A 26,548-nucleotide genomic window follows, 5' to 3' on the forward strand; every position below is an offset into this window, starting at 1 on the left:
TTGGTTACCAACATAAAAACCTTTTAAACACAATCCTGTCCAATCACAAGTTTGTGCATATATTATACTTGTATTTTTTATATACTAGGGCTAACACTTAACTTCAGGACCCAAGTCATAGTGCTGTTATATGTTGTGCTTGAGCGCAACACATAATTCATCTCTTGTAATCTGAGTGATGTTTAGCACAGCCACACTATCCATTGAAAGTATAGGGCGCAATAAAAACATTTCGTGAACGTTACAATACTCTTTTTTTATCATGGACTTGTAATATCAAATTGTGTGCTATTCTTAGTGCAGGCCTTCAATATTATAAGCACACCACTATTAATATCGCTCCACTTGTAAACTGGGACATAGTTATCTAAGGTCAGTAATCTATAAGATTCTATCATTTTTTGGCAATACAGTGTCCGCTTCACGCCTTTGGAGAGTAAAAAAATGGTTAATTACAAAATTAAACAGAATAATAATGTTCCTTCAGGGAGTGCTGAATATTTTGTTGTGTATATTATAGAGCTGCCTCCCAGCAGATGTGGTAAAAAACAAGGGAATTGTCATATTGTGAGAGTGATGACTACAGGGTTGTGAAAACAGTTGTGATTGGCTGTAAAGAACGTGTTGGCGATATGGCTGTGTCACTTACCTTAACCTCATCCCAATGCTCTTTATCCTCCTGAAGTATACGGGCTGTGTGCAGGGGGGTCGGGGGTACTGCCATTGATTGCTACACAAATAAAAACAATGTTATGATTAAAGGGACAATCAACTCAAAAATAAATGCCCCCATAAAATATTTAAGCATAGTACATAAAAATGCAAAGCGTATTCTTTATTTTTGACTGATTCTGCTGTAATACACCTAAACAAGTTAATGCTTTTTTTTACTCACCCTAGAGAGGCTAAAGTACACATTTAACTGCTTATGTAAATATGATGAAATACCTGACCCTGCTACATGCTACAAACAGGGGTCAAGTCCTACAAAAAAATTGTGGGAACTCACCAAGACTTCCACTCTCTCACGATTAATATTGTTTTACACACACACACACACACACACACACACTGTATTTATATGTATATAATCTATACACTTTGGTTAATGAAAGCAAACTAAATCCAATGAAGAGTTGAATGGTTGCCTTTGGGCCTGAGACTCCTCCTCTGCCACAGAGTCTCACCCACTTAAGGTACAATAGCACCATTTCTGGGGTGGGGGGGATCAATCAGCAGGATTGCTGTCATGCTTGCATTTAGTGTATTGTAGGAAGTGTTACTTCCCTTTACTGGAGGATCTCACTTTCGCTCTAACCAGACAGCAGTGTTTACTAAAGTGTTTCTGTTCTCTTTCCAGGGGGAACTTAGTTCCACCTGCAAAAATAGTGCAGGAACTCCGTTCCCATGGGTTCCCATGGGTTCCCGCTCGACTTGAGACTATTGATGTAATATTCTGGATTTCCAAATCCCTGTACATTTTGAGTACATTTTAAATGCTTATAAAACATATAGGTCTCTTGATCCTATGGTAATCAATGGAGCTGCTAAACATAAACATAGCAATGTGTCTTTTTCTGTAGTGGCTTTTTGTTACTGGATCACTCTTGAACCACCAATATTTAGTAGCGCACTATTTGCTGGTGACTAAATTGTAATGGTTGCCTGATAGCTATGACTAGCAACCTTAAAGGGACACTAAACCCAATTTTATTCCTTCATGATTCAGATAGAGCAGGCAATTTTAAGCACCTTTCCAATGTACTCCTATTATCAATTATTATTTGTTCTCTTGCTATCTTTCTTTGAAAAGCAAGAATGTAAGCTTTGGAGCCGGCCCATTTTTAGTTTAGCACCTGGTTTGCGCTTGCTGATTGGTGGCTAAATGTACCCACCAATCAGAAAGCGCTATCCAGGGATCTGAACCAAAAATGGTCCGGCTCCTTAGCTTAGATTCCTGCTTTTTCAAATAAAGATAGCAAGAGAATGAAGAAGAAAAAATGAAGGAACCTAGGAGATCAATCAGGCAGTGGTGCTGGACTTGAGGAATAAATACCAGGGCCTCGATCCGATATGCAGCGTCGCCCGCAAAAGCCGGCAATGCCAAATTTTGCGCTGGTTTGGTATCACATATACGGCGTAACATAGAAGTTACGCTTGTATATTTCTGCCTTCGGCCGCAGTTTTTTGGCCCATAGACAGGTATACCAGCGCAGTTTGGTATCCAATATACAGCGTAAGGACTTACGTGGCGAAAATGGAGAAATCCTACTCCATTTTCACCTCGCCACAAATTGCAGGCGTAGTAAGCCTTACGCTTTCTATTGGAGCCCCATAACTCCCTAAACTACCTGCAAAATAAAACCTAACACCTAACGCATGCGCAATGTCTATCTACCTGTCAACCTCGATCCCCCGCCGCAATCCCTAATAAAGTTATTAACCCCTAAACCACCGCTCCCGGACCCCGCCGCCACCTACATTAAATGTATAACCCCCTAATGTGATCCCCCTACACCGCCGCCACCTACATTACCTACCCCCTAATGTGAGACCTTACACCGCCGCCACAAACATTAACTACCCCCTAATGTGAGACCTTACACCGCTGCCACCTACATTAACTACCCCCTAATGTGAGCTCCTACCCCACTGCCAGCTATATTAAAATGATTAACCCCTAATTTAAATCCCTCTACCCCGCCGCCAGCTATATTACATTTATTAACCCCTAATCTAATCCCCCTATACCGCCGCCACCTATATTAAATTAATTAACCCCTAATCTAATCCCCCTATACCGCCGCCACCTATATTACATTTATTAATAGAATGCAAGCTCAATAGAATGCAAGCTCAATCTGATTGGCTGATTGGATCAGCCAATCGGATTGAACTTGAATCTGATTGGCTGATTGAATCAGCCAATCAGATTTTTTTACCTTAATTCCGATTGGCTAATAGAATCCTATCAGCCAATCGGAATTCGACGGACGCCATCTTGGATGACGTCATTTAAAGGAAACTTCATTCGTCGTTCAGTCGTCGGGCCAGCTGGATGTTCCGCGTCGGAGGGCTGAAGAAAGAAGATTGAAGATGCCGCTTGGAGGAAAACTTCGCCCCGATGGAGGACCTCTTCTTTGCCGCTTGGATGAAGACATCGCCGGGATGGAAGACTTCTTCTTTGCCTCTTGGATGAAGACATCGCCGGATGGAAGACGTCTTCTTTGCCGCTTGGATGAAGACATCGCCCGGATTGGATGAAGATTTCGGCCCGACTGGGTGAAGACGACACAAGGTAGGGAGATCTTCTGGGGCTTAGTATTAGGTTTTTTTAAGGGGGGTTTGGGTGGGTTTAGAGTAGGGGTATGTGGGTGGTGGGTTTTAATGTTGGGGGGTGGTATTGTGTGTTTTTTTACAGGCAAAAGAGCTGTTTACTTTGGGGCATGCCCCGCAAAAGGCCCTTTTAAGGGCTGGTAATAGGGCTGTTAACTTTTGTAATTTAGAATAGGGTAGGGAAATTTTTTTATTTTGGGGGCTTTATTATTTTATTAGGGGGCTTAGAATAGGTGTAATTAGCTTAAAATTCTTGTAATCTTTTTTTATTTTTTGTAATTTAGTGGGTTTTTTTTTTTTGTAATTTAGTTTAGTGTATTTAATTGTATTTTAGTTTAGAGATTTGTAGTTTATTTAATTTATTGATAGTGTAGGTGTATTTGTAACCTAGGTTAGGATTTATTTTACAGGTAAATTGGTAATTATTTTAACAAGGTAGCTATTAAATAGTTATTAACTATTTAATAGCTATTGTACCTAGTTAAAATAAATACCAAGTTACCTGTAAAATAAATATAAACCCTAAAATAGCTACAATGTAATTATTAATTATATTGTAGCTATCTTAGGGTTTATTTTATAGGTAAGTATTTAGTTTTAAATAGGAATATTTTAATTCATAATATTAATATTAATTAGATTTATATTAATAAGAATTTAGTTAGGGGTGTTAGAGTTAGATAGGGTTATTATACTTAATATATATATAATATAATAACGATATTAACCCTAACATAATTAGGGTTAACATAGTTAATATATATAATAACTATATTAACTATATTAACCCTAATATAATTAGGGTTAATATAGTTAATATAGGTGGCGGCGGTGTAGAGGGATTAGATTAGGGGTTAATGTATTTAATATAGGTGGCGGCGGTGTTGGGGGATTAGATTAGGGGTTAATACATTTATTATAGGTGGCGGCAGTGTAGGGGGATTTAGATTATAGGCAAAAGAGCTGTTTACTTTGTGACAAAGCCCTGCCAAAAGCCCTTTAAGGGCTGGTAAAAGAGCTGATTACTTTGGGGCAAAGCCCCGCAAAAAGCCCTTTTAAGGGCTGGCAATAGCGCTGTTTACTTTGGGGTAATGCCACGCAAAAAGCCCATTTCAGGGCTATTTGTAGGGTTAGACTTAGGTTTAGTGGTAGGGATAGTTTAGTATTTTAGGAGTTAATTAATTTAATATAGCTGGCGGCGGTATAGGGGGATTAGGGGTTAATTAATTTAATATAGGTGGCGGCGGTATAGGGGGATTAGATTAGGGGTTAATAAATGTAATATAGGTGGCGGCGGTATAGGGGGATTAGATTAGGGGCTAATTAATTTAATATAGCTGGTGGCGGGGTAGGGGGATTTAAATTAGGGGTTAATAATTTTAATATAGCTGGCGGCGGGGTAGGGGGATTTAAATTAGGGGTTAATAATTTTAATATAGCTGGCGGCAGGGTAGGAGCTCACATTAGGGGGTAGTTAATGAAGGTGGCGGCGGTTTAGGGGTTAATAACTTTATTATGTGCGGCAGGGGTCAGGGAGCGGCAGTTTAGGGGTTAATCCATTTTTTATTATTAGGAGAGTGAGGGGGGATAGCGGATAGAGGGTTAGACGTGCCGGGCTATGTTTGGGAGGCGTGTTAGACAGTACGGGAGATTTTATAACTTAGTCAGGTTTTGTAGGCGCCGGCAGTTTCTAAAGTGCTGTAAGTCACTGGCGACTCCAGAAATGTGTAATTACGCAGATTTCTGGACATCACTGGTTTATCCGACTTACGGCACTTTAGCATCTGACGGCGCCGTATATGTGATAGCTCGAGTTGCGAGCTGAAACTACGGGCGGCGGGGGTTCCCTCGCTTGCGCCGCAAACTACGATCTATATCGGATCGCGCCCCTAATGTGGCAGAGAGAAGAATCTGAAGGCTTCAAAAACTGGTAAGGTAGTGTGGTTTTTTATTTTATTTTAAAATAAACTTTTTTTGTTTTAATTATAAGTCATGGACTTAGAACTTGGAGGTTTAATGGTGGGGTTTGATCTTGGGTATTTTAATTGTTAATTAGGTTCGGTTAGGGTTAATAAAACTGGGAGTTGCTGTTAGAGTTAATTGTGCTTGGAGGGATGATCTTGTTTGTTGCAAGCTGCCAGATTACAAATGAGGAACGGGACTTGGGAATTATTATTTCAGACGATTTAAAATGTAGCAAACAATGTAGTACTGCAGCGAGTGAGGCTTGGTTGTATTGGTAGAGGTATTTGCAGCAGAAATACTAAGGTTCTTATGCCACTTTATAGATCATTAATTAGGCCTCATCTTGAGTGTTTCAAAGCTCAAGTGCTCTACAAAGGGTGGCATATATACAGGACACCACACATGGTCCTTGATATACATAGAGGGGTAGTTATCAACGTGTCTACCTCAAATACGCTGGAATTCCGCAGCGTATTTGAGGCGAGGCTGATTCGCCTTAGTTATCAAGCCCTACAGACCGGCAAAAGTAGAATATAGTGACGTAAGCTTCGATCCGCTGGACTCAGTCTGACACAGATCGATTCTTACGTCACTCCAGATGTTCCGCACACAAGTGCGGCACAATCTGACTACTTTTGCTAGTTATCAAAAAACTAGCAGGTACGCTCAGCACTTTTCCGGCCCAGCGTACCTGGTTTTCAAACCGCCGCCCTGGAGGCGGTGGATCCCATAGGCATCAAAGGGAGTTTGACCATAGCGAAAGTTCATGTTTGCTGCTGCCATATATCCCATTGATTTGTATGGGAAACGTCTGCACCTAACACCCTAACATGTACCCCGAGTCTAAACACCCCTAATCTATCCGCCCCTACACCGCTGCAAGTAAATAAATGTATTACCCCCTAAACCGCCGCTCCCGGAGCCCGCCGCAACTATATTAAACATGTTAACCCCCTATACCGGCGCCCCCGTAGCCCCCCGCAACTAAATAAAGTTAGTAACCCCTAAACCGCCGCTCCTAGACCCCGCCGCAACTCTTATAAATGTATTAACCCCTAAACTGCCGCTCCCGGACACCACCGCCACCTACATTATACCTAGTAACCCCCTATCCTGCCCCCCTATACCGCCGCCACCTATAATAAATTTATTAACCCCTATCCTGCCGATCCCGGACCCCACTGCAACTAAATAAATAGTTTAACCCCTAAACCGCCGCTCCCGGAGTTAATTAATTTAATATAGCTGGCGGCGGTATAGGGGGATTAGATTAGGGGTTAATTAATTTAAAATAGGTGGCGGCGGTATAGGGGGATTAGATTAGGGGTTAATAAATGTAATATAGGTGGCGGCGGTATAGGGGGATTAGATTAGGGGTTAATTAATTTAATATAGCTGGCGGCGGGGTAGGGGGATTTAAATTAGGGGTTAATAATTTTAATATAGCTGGCGGCGGGGTAGGGGGATTTAAATTAGGGGTTAATAATTTTAATATAGCTGGCGGCAGGGTAGGAGCTCACATTAGGGGGTAGTTAATGAAGGTGGTGGCGGTGTAAGGTGCTCACATTAGGGGGTAGTTAATGTAGGTGGCGGCGGTTTAGGGGTTAATAACTTTATTAGGTGCGGCAGGGGTCAGGGAGCGGCAGTTTAGGGGTTAATACATTTTTTATTATTAGGAGAGTGAGGGGGGATAGCGGATAGAGGGTTAGACATGCCGGGCTATGTTTGGGAGGCGTATTAGACAGTACGGGAGATTTTATAACTTAGTCAGGTTTTGTAGGCGCCGGCAGTTTCTAAAGTGCCGTAAGTCACTGGCGACTCCAGAAATGTGTAATTACGCAGATTTCTGGACATCGCTGGTGTATCCGACTTACGGCACTTTAGCATCTGACGGCGCCGTATATGTGATAGCTCGAGTTGCGAGCTGAAACTACGGGCGGCGGGGGTTCCCTCGCTTGCGCCGCAAACTACGATCTATATCGGATCGCGCCCCTAATGTGGCAGAGAGAAGAATCTGAAGGCTTCAAAAACTGGTAAGGTAGTGTGGTTTTTTATTTTATTTTAAAATAAACTTTTTTTGTTTTAATTATAAGTCATGGACTTAGAACTTGGAGGTTTAATGGTGGGGTTTGATCTTGGGTATTTTAATTGTTAATTAGGTTCGGTTAGGGTTAATAAAACTGGGAGTTGCTGTTAGAGTTAATTGTGCTTGGAGGGATGATCTTGTTTGTTGCAAGCTGCCACATTACAAATGAGGAACGGGACTTGGGAATTATTATTTCAGACGATTTAAAATGTAGCAAACAATGTAGTACTGCAGCGAGTGAGGCTTGGTTGTATTGGTAGAGGTATTTGCAGCAGAAATACTAAGGTTCTTATGCCACTTTATAGATCATTAATTAGGCCTCATCTTGAGTGTTTCAAAGCTCAAGTGCTCTACAAAGGGTGGCATATATACAGGACACCACACATGGTCCTTGATATACATAGAGGGGTAGTTATCAACGTGTCTACCTCAAATACGCTGGAATTCCGCAGCGTATTTGAGGCGAGGCTGATTCGCCTTAGTTATCAAGCCCTACAGACCGGCAAAAGTAGAATATAGTGACGTAAGCTTCGATCCGCTGGACTCAGTCTGACACAGATCGATTCTTACGTCACTCCAGATGTTCCGCACACAAGTGCGGCACAATCTGACTACTTTTGCTAGTTATCAAAAAACTAGCAGGTACGCTCAGCACTTTTCTGGCCCAGCGTACCTGGTTTTCAAACCGCCGCCCTGGAGGCGGTGGATCCCATAGGCATCAATGGGAGTTTGACCATAGCGAAAGTTCATGTTTGCTGCTGCCATATATCCCATTGATTTGTATGGGAAACGTCTGCACCTAACACCCTAACATGTACCCCGAGTCTAAACACCCCTAATCTATCCGCCCCTAGTAAATAAATGTATTACCCCCTAAACCGCCGCTCCCGGAGCCCGCCGCAACTATATTAAACATGTTAACCCCCTATACCGGCGCCCCCGGAGCCCCCCGCAACTAAATAAAGTTAGTAACCCCTAAACCGCTGCTCCTAGACCCCGCCGCAACTCTTATAAATGTATTAACCCCTAAACCGCCGCTCCCGGACACCACCGCCACCTACATTATACCTAGTAACCCCCTATCCTGCCCCCCTATACTGCCGCCACCTATAATAAATTTATTAACCCCTATCCTGCCGATCCCGGACCCCACCGCAACTAAATAAATAGTTTAACCCCTAAACCGCCGCTCCCGGACCCCGCCGCAACCTATCTTAAACGTATTAACCCCTAATCTGCCCCCCCTACACCATCGCCACCTATAATAAATGTATTAACCCCTATCCTGCCCCCCCTACACCGCCGCCACTGTAATAAAATTATTAACCCCTATCCTGCCCCCCCTACACCGCCGCAACTCTAATAAAATTATTAACCCCTAAACCTAAGTCTAACACTAACCCTAACTCCCCCCTAACTTAAATATTAATTAAATACATCTAAATAATATTTATTTTATTAACTAAATGAATCCTATTTAAAACTAAATATTTACCTTTAAAATAAACCCTAATATAGCTACAATATAAATAATAATTATATTGTAGCTATCTTAGGATTTATTTTTATTTTACAGGCAACTTTCAATTTATTTTAACTAGGTACAATAGCTATTAAATAGTTATTAACTATTTAATAGCTTCCTAGCTAAAATAAAGAGAAATTTACCTGTAAAATAAAAACTAACCTAAGTTACAATTACACCTAACACTACACTATACTTTAATAAATTATTCCTATTTAAAACTAAATACTTACCTGTAAACTAAACCCTAAGATAGCTACAATGTAAATAATAATTACATTGTAGCTATTTTAGGATTTATATTTATTTTACAGGTAACTTTGAATTTATTTTAGCTAGTTAGAATAGTTATTAAATAGTTATTAACTATTTAATAACTACCTAGCTAAAAGAAATACAAAATTACCTGTAAAATAAATCCTAACCTAAGTTACAATTAAACCTAACACTACACTATCATTAAATTAATTAAATTAATTACCTACAAATAACTACAATTAAATACAATTAAATAAACTAACTAAAGTACAAAAATAAAAAAAGCTAAGTTACAAAAAATAAAAAAAATAAGTTACAAACATTTAAAAAAATATTACAACAATGTTAAGCTACTTACACCTAATCTAAGCCCCCTAATAAAATAACAAAGCCCCCCAAAATAAAAAAAATTCCCTACCCTATTCTACATTAAAAAGTAAACAGCTCTTTTGCCTTACCAGCCCTTAAAAGGGCCTTTTGCGGGGCATGCCCCAAATAAAACAGCTCTTTTGCCTGTAAAAGAAAAATACAACCCCCCCCAGCATTAAAACCCACCACCCACATACCCCTAATCTAACCCAAACCCCCCTTAAATAAACCTAACACTACCCCCCTGAAGATCATCCTACCTTGAGTCGTGTTCAGCCAGCCGACCACCGATGGAACCGAAGAGGAGATCCGGAGCGGCAGAAGTCATCATCCAAGGGGCGCTGAAGAAATCTTCCATCCGATGAAGTCATCATCCAGGCGGCGCTGAAGAGGTCTTCGATCCGATAGAAGTCTTCATCCAGGCGGCGTCTTCAATCTTCATCCATCCGGAGCGGAGCCATCTTCAGAAGAGCCTACGCGGATCCATCCTCTTCTTCCCGACGACTAACGACGGTACCTTTAAGTGACGTCATCCAAGATGGCATCCCTCGAATTCCGATTGGCTGATAGGATTCTATCAGCCAATCGGAATTAAGGTAGAAAAATCTGATTGGCTGATTCAATCAGCCAATCAGATTCAAGTTCAATCCAATTGGCTGATTGGTTTATTTTACAGGTAAGTATTTAGTTTTAAATAGTAATAATTTATTAAAGTATAGTGTAGTGTTAGGTGTAATTGTAACTTAGGTTAGTTTTTATTTTACAGGTAAATTTCTCTTTATTTTAGCTAGGTAGCTATTAAATAGTTAATAACTATTTAATAGCTATTGTACCTAGTTAAAATAAATTGAAAGTTGCCTGTAAAATAAAAATAAATCCTAAGATAGCTACAATATAATTATTATTTATATTGTAGCTATATTAGGGTTTATTTTAAAGGTAAGTATTTAGTTTTAAACAGGATTCATTTAGTTAATAAGAGTTACATTTATTTAGATGTATTTAATTAATATTTAAGTTAGGGGGGGGTTAGGGTTAGTGTTAGACTTAGGTTTAGGCGTTAATAATTTTATTAGAGTTGCGGCGGTGTGGGGGGGCAGGATAGGGGTTAATAATTTTATTACAGTGGCGGCGGTGTAGGGGGGGGGGGCAGGATAGGGGTTAATAAATTTATTATAGGTGGCGACGGTGTAGGGGGGCAGATTAGGGGTTAATAAGTTTAATATAGGTTGCGGCGGGGTCCGGGAGCGGCGTTTTAGGGGTTAAACTATTTATTTAGTTGCAGCGGGGTCCGGGATCCGCAGGATAGGGGTTAATACATTTATTCTAGGTGTCGGCGGTATAGGGGTGGCAGGATAGGGGTTACTAGGTATAATGTAGGAGGCGGCGGTGTCCGGGAGCGGCGGTTTAGGGGTTAATACATTTATAAGAGTGGCGGCGGGGTCTAGGAGCGGCGGTTTAGGGGTTAGTATCTTTATTTAGTTGCGGGGGGCTCCGGTATAAGGGGTAGAACAGTGTAGTTAGTGTGAGTGCTTAGTGACAGGGGTATCAATAAAGCTGTGAAAAAGCCGAAGAGCAGCGAGATCGGATGAGTGATAACTATCACAGTTTGCTGCTCATCGCCCCGTACTTGGTGCGCGTCTTTTTGACAGCTTTTTTGATAACTTAGGCAAACGTATTCAGGTCCGCGGCGGCGATGTGAGGCGAGCTTAGGCGGGCGTATTGGACCGGCGAAGGCAGGTAAAGTAGACGGCTTGATAACTACCCCTCATAGAGTTCTCTCACATATACAGACTTGTATACAGGAGTGGTGCACAGAGAGGCCAATCTATCTTCGAGGATAACTTACATTTATCCAAGGATGATTCATGAACTGGGTAACCGTCATCCTTTCTGTTGGATCAGTCCTCAAAAGAAATTGAATCATCTGCTTCGCTGGAAACAAGAGGAAAAAACAGTCACTGAAAAGGAAACCTCTGGCTACATCTTCAGTAGAAAGATTTGAGACAAATTTCCCTGAACCTCAGATTCTACCAAAACATCATGTTAGTCAGACGATGTGGGAGATATTTATTAAGAAAGGAGGTAAATTAGCACAGTGGCTGTGTCTGAGATACCCTTTACACACATCTGAAAATCTGAAATAATAAAAATACTTTCTAAAGAAAGAAAAACGAAATCCCCAAAAACATATACTAGTGACAAAACAGTAAAGCGCCAACATGGTGCAAGCAGGGCATGCTGGGTACTCACAATCTCCCCAGCCAACTGTAATTCATGGCAAGCTGGCCCTTTGTGTTAGTACCTTTAGCTCTCTGGATTTTATTCTTATCCTGGTGCAACGCTTTACTGATTTGTGATGTTATTAACCCTTTTTGCTATATCTTTGCAGTCACTCTACCAAGGTGACCCTGACCATTGACTAAGGAGCGGCCCTGGTGTCCTTTGAACATGGCCTTCTGCACTATTGGACTATGGGCTCGATGATTGAAAGCTCTCTGGGCTGGCGAGATTATTAATGAATGCTCGCCAGTCCTTCTATTTCCCTGGTGGAATGATCTAAGGCCATTTTTTACCCTGAAAACAGGGTGTCTCGCTAAGGGGCGTATACTGCATTTTCATATGAAATGTGCACAACAAAATTCTTATTTTAAACATTATACAAAACAAATATTTGAACCAATCACACAAAAATAAGCAGGGAAAAATTGTATTGTTAAGGTGCATCAAAAATCGTAACAAAATTAAGGTGCACCAAAAATCGTATGCCAACTAAAAGAGCTTTTGTCAAAACAATACAAACACTTATAACCCCAATAGAAAAACAAATGCATACTAAAATATAGGCAAATGTAAGATGCTATAAGCAGAAAGCAGCGTAATGTGAGTTATATTGGCTGCAGGATTTTAATTTTAAAGTGCTCCCCTTGCTAACTTCGCACTAAGGCGCGAAGTTTCCCTATCCAGCAAACTTCATTACTTTTAATAGGAGCCATCTCAACTCGCAGGTACTGCCCCTTTTTTTTACGATTATTGCACCGGGGCAGCCCTGCGAGTGTCAGCGAGAAAAAGAAGGTTTGAGCTGGCAAAGAATATATCATCGAGCTCTATGTATTTATATACATATAGTATAAATCTTTTTCCCTTGCCTGAATTTAGAGAGTGGTAGTGCCCCTACATTTTTTTCCCTTCCATTGAATAATTATCACAATTAAAGGAACAGTTAAAGGGACTTAATGCCTATATGCTTAATCACTTGAACGTGATGCAGTACAACTGTAAAGAGCTAACAAGAAAATATCACCTGATTATCTTAATGTAAAAAAGAAGATATTTTACCTCAAAATGTATTCAGCTCACAAAAGTAAGTGCTCTGTGCCTGTAAACAGTTATGCTGTAGCTTCTGTCATCTGCATATTGAAAAACAAAATAACAGCAGCCAATCAGCTTCATTGGTGCTGATGTCACGCTTTACTGTAATCCCACAAGATTTTACTGAAATCTCATGAGATTTTCATAGTAAACTTCCTTAAACTGAGGAGAGAAATAACATGACTGTCTGCACATGCTAGATGCACATTCCCTTTCAAGTCCTGGGACTAACAACCCGATTGGCTGCTTAAAACCCCTTTACAATGGGATGTGGCTACTGAGGAAATTTTGAGGAAAAATATCTTCCTTTTTACATAGAGATATTCAGGAAATATTTTCTAGTTAACTTTTTACAGATATGCTGCATCACTTTCATGTGCTTCAACATTTGGGTATGATGTCCCTTTAAGTCAAAATTAAACTTTCATGATTCAGATAGAGCATGGGATATTCCAGTTTACTTCTATTATCTAACTTCTCTTGGTATCCTTTGTTCAAAAGTAAACCTGTGTAGGCTCAGGAGCAGTCACTTCTGAGAGCTACATGCTGATTGGTGGCTGCATATATATGCCTTGTAATTGACTGACCTGATTTGTTCAGCTAGTAATCAGGAGTGCATTGCTGCTCCTTCAACAAAAGATACCAAAGGATTGAAGAAAAGTTAACAATAGAAGCAAAAAAGAAAGTTGTTTAAAATCGCATGCTCTGATGAAAGAAAAAGTTTCGGTTGCATGTTCCTTTAAAGCAAATTTTTTAAAAAAAAAAACACTCTTAAAGGGACACAGAACCCATTTTTTTTCTTTTGTGATTCAGATAGAGCATGACATTTTAAGCAAAGTTCTAATTTACTCCTATTATCAAATGTTCTTCATTCTCTTGGTATCTTTATTTGAAATGCAAGAATGTAAGTTTAGATGTCAGCCCATTTTTGGTGAACAACCTGGGTTGTTCTTGCTGATTGGTGGATAAATTCATCCACCAATAAAAAAGTGCTGTCCAGAGTTCTGAACCCAAAAAAAGCTTAGATGCCTTCTTTTTCAAATAAAGATAGCAAGAGAACGAAAAAAAATTGATTATAGGAGAAAATTAGAAAGTTGCTTAAAATGTCATGCTCTATCTGAATCACTAAAGAAAAAATTTGGGTTCAGTGTCCCTGTAAGCTACCAGAATGATATGTGTAAAACTGTTAGAATAAACTTCGTCCTGGAAAAGACAAAAAAGAAGAGGCGCTCTGGTGCAGATAAACCCAACAATGAGTGAGATTTTCCAATAGAGGGTATACTATATACTCACAAGGATGTTTGCACTTCCAGTGCAATAATTCGCAAGCCGAAACTTCAGAGCCGTTCGGCTGACTCTTGCTCTCCCGGTCTGCTCCTGGCGATGAACACACCCCTAAGTGGAGTAAAACACAAAACACCTTTGGTGCAGATAACCCCGACCAATGTCGGACGAACAACAGTGAGTTAGGTATATATACTCACAAACGTGTGTGCACAATCAGTGCAATATCAGGCGGACCAAAACTTTATAAAGCCGTTCGGCTGACTTCCAACAATGGTAACTGCTGCTGAGCAAGTGTGTTTGATCTATATGTAGAATTGGCTGCCAAACAGGGGACACGCTGCTTGTAACAAAACAATCTGCGATCCTTCTCACACTACTCTCTAATGTCCAGTCGGTACAATGATTCCAAGCAAGGTAGAACAATATAAAAACTTTTATTAAAAATTGCAAAACTTCGCTACGCGTTTCTCGGCTGCAAGCCGTTTCATCAGGCTACATAAATTTTGTGAACTACCTTGCTACCTTAAAAAGGCTGGATTGACCAATGAGAATTACACATTACACACCCATCATAACATGTGCATTAATCAGATTAGTACTACGCCTCTCACAAGAGCTAAACGACTAACAGGATTGTGTTTCTGCTGTCAATGGTACATTGTAACAAGTGATATTAACATATAACCCACAGATTGCAATATTAACAACATTATACAACTTATTACAGATGCGTGGTATACAGATTCATGTCCTATATTTGATACACAAAATGTGCGCGATGGTCTAAATTTTATACGTGGTATACAAATTTATATCCTATATTTGAAATGTGCGCGATAGTCTAAATTCAAGAGTGCTCTCCTACTATATACATATGTGCCCTCATGCAGATGTAGTCAGGGAATGAATGTGACTCCCACTATACTGTTGCTAAATATAACTACAGATATCCTAATAATACAAAGTATTACCATACCTAAATCGTATATATCCTATAGATAGTATCCTCAGAAATAAGAAATCCCATAGTGTTATTAAACAATGTCATAAAAAACATGGAGGGAATCCTAACTGTTACACGATTGTGCCAATAGAGGAGATTCAACCATCTAATTTATATAGTAGATTCCTGAGGCTTAGGCAGAGAGAGACATACTGGATTCATAAGCTAAAGACCATGCATCCTTTGGGTCTTAATCTCAATGTGGACTTGGCAGCATTTTAGATCCACAAAGTATTATTTACCCACCAGTGGTCTCTCTCTGCCTGATCTTGTAGGACATCTTCACTTGCAATTATAGAGAAATGATGTTTCCCTATACATATACATTCAATACTATATGTATGCATGTACATATATATGGGGGCTACCTTAATGTAAATCTAGTGATAATTATATATATATATAAAAATATATATATATATATAATATATATATATATATATATATAATTAATGTGATTTATTAAAATGAGTGTTATGTAGCAAGGTTAGCCCGTAGTTGCTTATTTAAATTTTATTTCAGTTATAAATACACTTGTTCACTAAAAGATCTAAGTTATATACACTTTATTAAATCATTTATAATGTTATTATTATTATCTTGTATGGCACTATCACTATTAAATATTAAATATCAACAGTCACACTTATAGGCAATACAATACCACTAAATAGTAGTATTGTTATTATAGTATCACTTTTTTCACCACATTATATTCATATTCACTATGCTAATGGAAAATACCCAGTATAGGGACTTTTGTGATTTTAGTATTATGCTATTGATATACCTATTCACGTTAATGAAAAATTTTAGATCCATTTTAGCATTATGCTATTGACAAACTTATGCACGAAAATTCCTAACACAGGGGGTCCCGAAGTTGAAGTTTAGGATTGTATGGTAATTTATTTATAAAATTCACATCACTTTTTTCAAAACCTTTTATCTATATACTAGATTATTTTTAATTTTATTTTTATTTTAATTTTATTTTTATAAAATCCATATAGACCATAAATGTTTAGAAATATTTCAAGACTTATTAACCTTAAATGAATACTATGGCACCCATTTATTAAATTACAATGTCCATGTATTAGATTATCAAATTGGAATCACATAGGTATTATGCATTGTATCATATATGTATTGGGTTATAGAATATAGAATATAGTATATATACGATTTAGGTATGGTAATACTTTGTATTATTAGGATATCTGTAGTTATATTTAGCAACAGTATAGTGGGAGTCACATTCATTCCCTGACTACATCTGCATGAGGGCACATATGTATATAGTAGGAGAGCACTCTTGAATTTAGACTATCGCGCACATTTAAAATATAGGATATCAATTTGTATACCACGTATAAAATTTAGACCATCGCACACATTTTGTGTATCAAATATAGGACATGAATCTGTATACCACGCATCTGTAATAAGTTGTATAATGTTGTTAATATTGCAATCTGTGGGTTATATGTTAATATCACTTGTTACAATGTACCATTGAGAGCAGAAACACAATCCTGTTAGTCGTTTAGCTCTTGTGAGAGGCGTAGTACTAATCTGATTAATGCACATGTTATGATGGGTGTGTAATGTGTAAACTATTCTCATTGGTCAATCCAGCCTTTTTAAGGTAGCAAGGTAGTTCACAAAATTTATGTAGCCTGATGAAACGGCTTGCAGCCGAGAAACGCGTTGCGAAGTTTTGCAATTTTTAATAAAAGTTTTTATATTGTTCTACCTTGCTTGGAATCATTGTACCGACTGGACATTAGAGAGTAGTGTGAGAAGGATCGCAGATTGTTTTGTTACAAGCAGCGTGTCCCCTGTTTGGCAGCCAATTCTACATATAGATCAAACACACTTGCTCAGCAGCAGTTACCATTGTTGGAAGTCAGCCGAACGGCTTTATAAAGTTTCGGTCCGCCTGATATTGCACTGATTGTGCACACACGTTTGTGAGTATATATACCTAACTCACTGTTGTTCGTCCGACATTGGTCGGGGTTATCTGCACCAAAGGTGTTTTGTGTTTTACTCCACTTAGGGGTGTGTTCATCGCCAGGAGCAGACCGTGAGAGCAAGAGTCAGCCGAACGGCTCTAAAGTTTCGGCTTGCGAATTATTGCACTGGAAGTGCAAACATCCTTGTGAGTATATAGTATACCCTCTATTGCAAAATCTCACTCATTGTTGGGTTTATCTGCATCAGAGCGCCTCTTCTTTTTTGTCTTTTCCAGGACGAAGTTTATCCTCACGTTTATTGTGGAGAGAGCCGCTGTTTGTTTTGGGGCTACCCTCCTTGCCTCATCAGAATTTGTGGGACTCTTGTTTATATTTGTGGGACACTCTATACATATGGACGATTGTGCTTACAACATCAAGGAACTCATTTAAGTATTCATTTCTTGCATTTATTTGTTATTGTTGATCATTCATACATTTACAGAAATTTATTGTTGTATTACATTTTACAAAACATACTATAATCAGAACTTAATCCTTGGGAATAGCATAGTATAGGCGCACCTCTCGTTTCTAACACATTATCTATTGTGTTGTCCTCTCTAAAACTGTTAGAACCTAATTAAATAAATTACCAAATTAAATAGCAAATATTGAGCTCACATGCATGTTTGTCAGTTTGTGTTTTTATTTAGTCTTGTATGTTTGACTTTCTTTAAAGGGACACTTCACCCAAATTGTTTCTTTTATGATTCAGATAGAGAATGCAATTTTAAGCAACTTTCTAATTTACTCCTATTATCAAATTTTCTTCATTCTCTTGATATCTTTATTTGAAAAGCAAGAATGTAAGTTTAGATGCCGGCCCATTTTTGGTGAACAACCTGGGTTGTTCTTGCTGATTGGTGGATAAATTCACCCACCAATATACAAGTGCTGTCCAGTGTTTTGAACCAACAATTGGCTGGCTTCTTAGCTTAGATGCCTTCTTTTTTTCAAATAAAGATAGCAAGAGAACGAAGAAAAATTGATAATAGGAGTAAATTAGAAAGTTGCTTAAAATTGCATGCTCTATCTGAATCATGAAATAAAAAATGTGGGTTCAGTGTCCCTTTAAGGGTTAAGAGTTCACTGTACCTTCCTCTGACACGTCATTCCATTCAGGAGCTGGGAATTCATACTGTCCCATACGAATTCGTTTCTTCATTCCAGGAGAAATGGCCTGTCCTGTATTTGAATAGAATGGGGGGTAGCCACAGAGCCTTGAGGGACATAAATACAGGAATAAAGAGTGAGGAAACAAAACATGCACGTAGTAACATAAAGTAGATCAGAGAGAGAGAGAAAGCAAGATAGGGGAGGTGAAAATAAATGTGTTAATGTCAATAAATTATGGGAAATAAAATATATATATAAATTAGGGGAGGAATGATTGTGAGGGTTGAGAGAGGAATGATGAGAAATAATAAGTATCCAGAATGATGATGTACTGAGAAATGAATGTAGTCATTAATAGGTGTTGAAAGAAATTTTACATAGTGGGAGATATGATTAATTAAATTAAAGTAGAAGATAGTTGTAGAGTATGAAGGTTGTAGATGCGGAGGACAGCTCAATGGAAAGAAAATATGATTTGAGACATGCAGAAGAGAGGAAAGGTAGAGAGAGATGTTAGTTAGAGATATGGATTGTAGATGGTTGATGGGGTTGAAGAATGGTGATATGGCAGAGAGACAAGGTGGGACATGATGTCTAGCGATATGAAGGAGAGATGAGAGATAATGAAAGTGATGATAGAAGAGAAATGAGGTATGGAGGAGGGATTATAGATATAGGTAAGGTGGATAATTGTAGAAAACTGGTACATGAAGATATGAAAGATAAATGAGAGATGGAGACAGGTGATGCTGATTATGTAGAAGATTGATGGTGACTGATGAATGTAGATGATGGCTGTATGATGGTTGGAGATATGAAAGACAGATGATAACTTGAGATGAAGAGGCACCAAATGATGAGTGGATAGTGGATGAGTGGAATGTAGAAAACAAATGAAAAGAGACAATGGTTGGTCATTTGGAGGATTGATGATAGGTAATGGGCTTAGAGAAGATGATTTATGAAGAGAGAAATTACAGGTTGCTAAGTGATAATAGATTGAGATAAGGTTACATTATCTATCTATTTATCTATCATCTATCTATCTATCATCTATTTCCTATATAGTGTTAATATTGGCAGATGTGAGACAAAATAGAAAATGAATTATGAATATAAGTGAACAGGTGGCACAAGTTTTGTGTCCATGCTCAGTCCACACTGTATACTTTATACTCACAGGATGTACATGATGACACCTAGTGACCACATATCACATGACTTGTCATACTTTTCTGGACCCAGCACCTCTGGAGCTGTCAAGACATAGTTAGAAGTTGACATATAGCAGCAATATCTTTACTACAGTTACTGTAATTTAGCTCTATATAATGATTTGCTTTACTGTAACTGTGTTCCTGTCACTCACCCACATAATAAGGGGTATAGCAGGGGGTTTGCAAAGCATTTTGAAGTGTTGTTTCTTTGGAAAAGCCAAAATCTGTTATCTTGAGCTCAGCATTACTTTCCTTGGTGGTGTAAAGGAGATTCTCTGGCTGTGGGGAAACAATGCAACAGAAATAATTATACAGTGTCAAAAAGAATAATGAACTTAAAGCGTGGCAAAAAGAAATGGAACCCACAAGAGTAACAAAGAGCCAATGGGACCTAATAGGACATAAAGTAATACACAGTGACTCACAAAGTAATGGGAAATGACAAAAGCACACAGATAGGACAACACTGTCATACACAGTGACCACATGAGTAATGGAACGGGTTCATTTGGTTTTGTGGCTGTTCAGACACGTGGCACTGTTTCTGCTGGATTGGTAGTATTGATGAGTGCTCAAGTTATCATTGTTTTTTATGGTCAACTAAGCATTCGAGAGAACCTGTAGGTTCACGAGGCAGGAAAGGATTTTTTCAGTCCTTTATAGCCTTCAGTCATGGATGACCAGGTATGGGAGTGTTCCGCTGCGTCACTCTGACATCTGATTTCATCAGAACCTAGAGTTCCTCCTCCGTGTGTGTGTCTGGGGGGGGGGGGGGTTGGCGGGCGTAGTGCCCCATTACCACTGGTTGAGTGGTTTGACCTTCAATTTTTAGGCTCCTGGATGGTCCTATGGGACTTGATCCAACAGCTTGTATGGACAACTATCCAGCATGCGGAAAGTTTTGTATTTTGAAACCTATTGCAGCTTTTGGCACCTTTTTAAAAGCGTGCTTTTCAGCTGCTTCTAGTGTATCTAGATATGGCCATTACTCTAGGCCGCATAAGGTCTGTCTGAGTTATGAGACCTTGGGTCTTCTTCCATTGTCCCGGGTGGGCTAGATCTCCTTTTGGGAATCTGTTCCGGACGTTGGTTGATCCCTGTGGGGACTTGTTTAGCTCTGGTTTTCCTGGAGCAGGGAAGGTTTAGCACCTTTTTGCTCCCCTGTGTCCTCTGCCTGTGTGGAGGTGATGGGGAGACTAGGCCTGCTAGTAGGGTTTTGGGAACTCAGAGGTATCACTTCTGTTGTCCTCTGGCCTTGTGAAGTCTCTTCATTTGACTTCTAGCCTTGCTCCTTGGAGAGTTGGACTTTATCTAGGGGTGGTTCCTTCATTTGGTTGGAGCTTTTGAGTTCTCTGCGCTGTCCGTATTTTCTGGATATGCTCCATTCCTTTTGTCTGGCTTTTTGGCCAGTCGGGGTGTTTAGTTCCAGGGTATAGTTACCTGAACTAGGTACCCGGACCTGTTTTTCCTTCCTGAGTCTTCCTCTTTCTGGGGCTTTGCTCCTGTCCCAGTTTTGGATCTCAGAGCTGGTCGGGATGTTCCACTGTGGTGGGAACTGGGGCTATGTCCTTGCTCCATCTACCTGACCGGGTTAGGGTTGGCCCGGTCTATCTGAGTATTTATTCCTCCTTGCCACAGAGTAACCCATGTCATCTGGGGTTAGCTGGGTGGCTTGCTTCTCAAGAATGATGGGTTTCTGCGCAGTTTCTGGTGCGCCTTAGGGTTCCATTCCCCTGTTTGCCAGGGTTCCCATGGGTTGGCTGTACCTCTGTTGGGTGAACTACTTGTGTGGGGGTCCTTTCTAGGAAATTTGCGGGGGATTTTTTTCTTCCCGTTTGGCCGGTGGCTTCGGGCCTTGAGGACAGTTATTGTCCTTCCGGCCTCTTCCCTTTTCCTTTGGGGTATATTTACTACTTCGGTAGACTGAGTCCTTTCTAGTGGAAAGGTGGATTTGGAATGAGACATTCAGTGACATACAGAGATACTCACTGACACACAGAGTTCCATCATGACAAACAGTTGTACAAAGTGACACAAGAAAGAAAAAGACACTAAGCACTCTGATAAACAATAACACACAGAAATGCACAGTGACATACAGAATAATAGAGTGACATAAATATGAATAAATCCAAGAGGGACACACAGAATCTAAAACTCAAGGACATTGAGAGATACTGCTGGACACTTAAGGGCTCTATTTATCAAGCCCTTCTCCTCCCTTTGACTGCAGGTTCACACAACAGAACCTGCAGTCAGGATTTATAAAGCAGATCAGACCGCTGCTTCCCTACCTAGTTCTCCACCTCTTAGGTAGAGAATTTCAATCTCCCTGGTCTTGTCCGATCGGGGAGATTAACAGCTCCTGCCCACGTGTGATTGGCTGTGCTCGGGTCAGGGGGCACTCAAGTGCAATTTTAAATTCCGGCAGTGGATTGCTGCCCGCCACAGGAGAGCTCATGTGGACAGGGGCGAATATGAACGCCCGTGTCTTCCATGGATTGATACATCGAGCTCATAGGGTAGTAGGTGCCCAAATGGCACACAGAAATATATAATGACACATAGTGATGGGACACACAGTAGCACATTAATACACAGAGTAATGAGACACACATCAATGGGACATTTGGCTCTTTGCGGAGCCGGATTTATTCTTGTGAAAGTGCAACACAATAAGATCTGGATTTGCTCTAATCTTAGTGTGTTGAAATTTCAGAAGAAGAAATTCAGCTCAGAAAAAGCTGAATGCTACGAGCGTCTACTTTTTTCAACATTCGTATCCTAAACGAGGATCTGAATGCACATCCCTACTAATAACACACATATTTACATGCATACTAGTACATTAACATGGAATTAGAGCGTCATATATATATATATATATATATGGCACACGTATGGTTACATGAGCTTACCTTGACATCCCTGTGGGCGATATTCAGCCCATGTAAGTGTTGTATGGCCATCCCAATATCACGCATTATCTCTGAGGCCTCTAAAGGTGAAATTGAGACCCATGTTATGACCTTTTAATGACTCCCCCAAAAATCTTATTTTAATCAAAATTATTTCACTTTTCCCAAACCCCATCTCAGCCTTTAGACCTCTATCCTCAACAATAACATCACCGTCAAACAAATGGCCTATTTGTGGGGGGTTTCCCCCAAAAACTTTAGGTTCCAGTACTTTCACTCCCTATGGTATCTACTAATAAAAACACAACTAACTAGATTTATTTGTTCCAACTTCCTGTGTTATCTCCTGTCCTAACCCAACCATTACAGCCCATGATCCTCTTGTTACCTATATTATTACCCAGTATTTCTAGCATCTGATTTTGTTCCTCCACCCAATGATTCTTACAATCAGGGCCCGATAATCAGATGTAAAAAACCTTGCTGACACTCACAGGGCTGCCTTCAAGTAATTATCTAAACAAGAGGCTGCCTCTGTGTCTCCCATAGTAAGTAATGGAGCTCACTGAAAAGAGAAACTTCTCTGGGGAGAGAGCAGTTAGCAGGGAGCACCTAATACAAAACAGATTACTCTGATTTCAATGTATAGTATTTTACTATAGCCTATATTTTAGTATGTGTTTCCTATAGGGGTAATTAGTGTTTTGAGTATTTTGACACAATCGTGCCTTTTTCCAGTTTGTGAAAAAAAGAAAATAGCTACATTTGTTGGTGGAAAATGTTTAGATAATATGCCAGACCTGGCAGAGAAATTTCAGCTACTCCCATTGAACACTCATGTTCAGCCCACTAAAGGACTGGACTGAGACCAAAAATAGGCCCAGGCATTTAAAGTTGGATCATCCCACATCAGTTAGACTTCTGTCAAATAGGGAGCCATAATACCTCAGATCTCTGGCCCTGCAGCACCGCCAGATAGAAAATGTACTTTCTGCTTTACAAAATAGGCCGATTGTAACAGCTTTCCTATTGGTTGTTACCCATATTAAAAGAGGGGGCGGGGCTTCTATATAGTGGCCAAGTTACCCTGTATGCCCTATGGCCAATCCAGGCCTGACCCACTAGCAAGGAAACTAATTTTACAATAATACACTTTGAATTTGGTATAATGATTGCAAATTTCACAGCAGTTTTTACATGTATAGTTGTATTATGATTTCTACTGTGAACCTTAAATATTTTTTTCCTGCTTAATTTCAATACGAACTTTAATTTTACCCTAAAATACAATTTTTGCAGAACAATTTTATTACAATTTTTAATGTGATTTCACAATACAATTGCTTACTGCCTATTTTAATTTCAATACTTCATTTATACGATTTTTTTGTGAGCCCTATGGTAATCCCTTCATATACTTCAAAGTAGTGAACGCCCCTTTGCAAGACACAATATTCTCAAGATAAAAATTGAATTTAGAGGATTACATCAGGGGCTTCATTGTACTGGAGAGATTTCTTAGAGAATCTCAGCCAGTGTTTCTCAACCACGGTCCTCAAGTACCCCCAACAGGCCAGGTTTTCATTATAGTTGAACTAGAGCACAGTTGAAATCAGCTGATCAGTAACCATGGCAACTAACCTGCACTCACTTATCAGCTGATTATTTCACCTGTGTTCTAGCTCAGCTATAATAAAAACCTGGCCTGTTGGGGGTACTTGAGGACCGTGGTTGAGAAAACATAAATTATGCTTACTTGATCATTTTCTTTTCTTCAGATGGAAAGAGTCCACAGCTGCATTCATTACTTTTGGGAATTCAGAACCTGGCCACCAGCAGGAGGCAAAGACACCCCAGCCAAAGGCTTAAATCCCTCATCCCTCAGGCATTCTGCCGAGGAACAAGGAATAGTAGAAGAAATATCACGGTAAAAAGGTGTCAGAAGAACAAAAAACAGGCGCCCCACAGAAAAATACGGGTGGGGAGCTCTGGACTCTTTTCATCCGAAGAAAAGAAAATGATCAGGTACGCATAATTTATGTTTTTCTTCATAAATGGAAAGAGTCCACAGCTGCATTCATTACTTCTGGGAAAACAATACCCAAGCTATAGAGGACACTGAATGCTAAAATGGGAGGGTACAAAAGGTGGCCCATTCTGAGGGCACCAGGCCTGAAACCCCTACGCATCAAAAAACCTGCTTCGTCCGAAGCCGAGAAAAACCTTGAAAAAGGACAGCAGTTCACAAGCCTTGCTAGAGACCGCAGAAAATAGACTCAACTGAGCCAAAACGCCTCCGAGAGACACCATCGCCCAGCAGTCGGTCCCCCACAACACACCACTTATGAGAAAAAGGGATCAACTACCCGGAAGACCCTAAATATAGTACAATAAGTTCCAAGTAAAAATAAGAAAAAAACTCCAAAACCAAGACAAGCTCACAGAGACAAAAAAACAGTCCTGAGAAACAAGGGGAGGCAACGCCCAGACCCCAAAGAGAACCAGATTAGGACCGGGATCCGAAAACAAGAGAAGAAAACTTCCCCTATTACAGTGCAAATGCACCCTAAGTAACAACTGAAGACGAAGTCCTCAAATCGCAAGGAACTCAGAATATCAAAATATTCAAAAGCCAAAATAGGTGCCGCAAACCCAGATAGAAAACACCTGCATCAAGCACACGCAATAGTCATACCAGGATGACTTGTAAACAAAAATACTTGCAGAGCAAGTAAAGAGCAGCTAAAGTAGATTTGATAAAAGTACACTTCCCATCAATGGGAATCAAACCTGAGTTGTCAAAAGACCTAAGCTGTTGCTCTAACCCAAATACCAGATCAGAGCACCAACCCCACCTTCAAACTGCGAAACATCCAGTGAACAGTGGACACATCACAAGCCCCCAAAGCTACTCGCGTAACCTGAATATGGAGAAGCACCGAAACCTCAAAGAGGCTTACCGTACCTCAAAACCCGAGGACTAACCCTAGCTCCCAGATTCTGCTCCCAACGCCAGAGCAGCCCAGCGATAGGCAGATCTGACAAGCAGGGGAACAAAAGGATCCCAATCTCCGGCCCAGAAAAAGGACAGAATAGGATGGACCTAGCCACTCCATAGAGTTCGGGTGTCAATCCAAATAGGTTCCTCAATTAGGAACTCCCAAGAGAACCTCATAGAGATGAACGGAGAAATGTAGTAGATCGCCATAAGACCCAGATACTAATGACAGTCTCAATCCGGAGACTTCAATCTCCACAGATGGAACAGAACAACCCACTATAGGGTAAAATACCCATTCCAATCACCTGCCCACAAGACAGGACAGCCAACCTCCAAAGAGGGGAATTTTCACCTCCTAAAGGAGAACAAAACTACCCCCCCAAGGGGGAGAGCACAGAGAATAACAGCGCACAAGCCCCAAACAGGAAGCCGTAGCCTGATGAAAACAAAAGCTGAATGAAAATCATCCAGACACCAAAAACACAGAGAACTCTTATTGAAGGAGAGCACCCATCATTTAAAGGACAGGCCAAAAGAAGCGTATCCAACAACGCACAGATCCTGGCCAAGCTGCAAGCAGCTTAACTAACTAGACCATAAGTCATAGCCAATGTTCCCCGGAAAAACTGGAACGCACTGAATCAGCCACAGGATCATAAGGTTCCTGACATCCAGAAAGATCCAAGACAAAAATTATGGGCCTGAGCCCAGAATGTGTGGAACCAACCACACCCTAGCGAACACAAATACCCTGTCTGAAAAAAGACCTCACAGGGAAATACTGGACTAACCGGGAAAAAGAAGTAAAACAAGAGTCACTCGAAATTCCCAACTCAAAGGGAAAGAACATACCTTGCCGAAGTCTAGCACTCCAAAAGGAGCTAGAGCACAACAGAATCGCTACAAGACTCTAGAACCCAAAAAGGCGTGCAGAACAACACCAAGACATCCAAGAACAAGGGAAAACATTGAGGACCAAGTCATCCGAAGAGGGAGTAGAACAAGGCAAGAGCAAACCATGAGACCACGCCAGTGTGCCCCTAAATGGCTCCATAAACACCTCAGAGTACG

The 26,548-nt window shown here is 40.1% G+C and overlaps 1 protein-coding gene across 1 annotated transcript in view; it reads right to left on the reverse strand.

The window, feature by feature from the left end:
• MAPKAPK3 (MAPK activated protein kinase 3) overlaps positions 1-26,548 on the reverse strand; it is a 180,863-nt gene that overhangs the window by 33,836 nt on the left and 120,479 nt on the right. The window contains exons 4-9 of the mRNA XM_053721107.1: positions 22,477-22,556; positions 19,711-19,837; positions 19,522-19,597; positions 18,321-18,445; positions 11,389-11,474; positions 650-730 (exon numbers count right to left, since the gene is read on the reverse strand). Coding sequence (XP_053577082.1) covers positions 650-730; positions 11,389-11,474; positions 18,321-18,445; positions 19,522-19,597; positions 19,711-19,837; positions 22,477-22,556 — 575 coding nt within the window. The remainder of the gene's footprint in view (positions 1-649; positions 731-11,388; positions 11,475-18,320; positions 18,446-19,521; positions 19,598-19,710; positions 19,838-22,476; positions 22,557-26,548) is intronic.

Source organism: Bombina bombina, chromosome 7, assembly GCF_027579735.1.
Source record: "Bombina bombina isolate aBomBom1 chromosome 7, aBomBom1.pri, whole genome shotgun sequence".
NCBI lineage: Eukaryota > Metazoa > Chordata > Amphibia > Anura > Bombinatoridae > Bombina > Bombina bombina.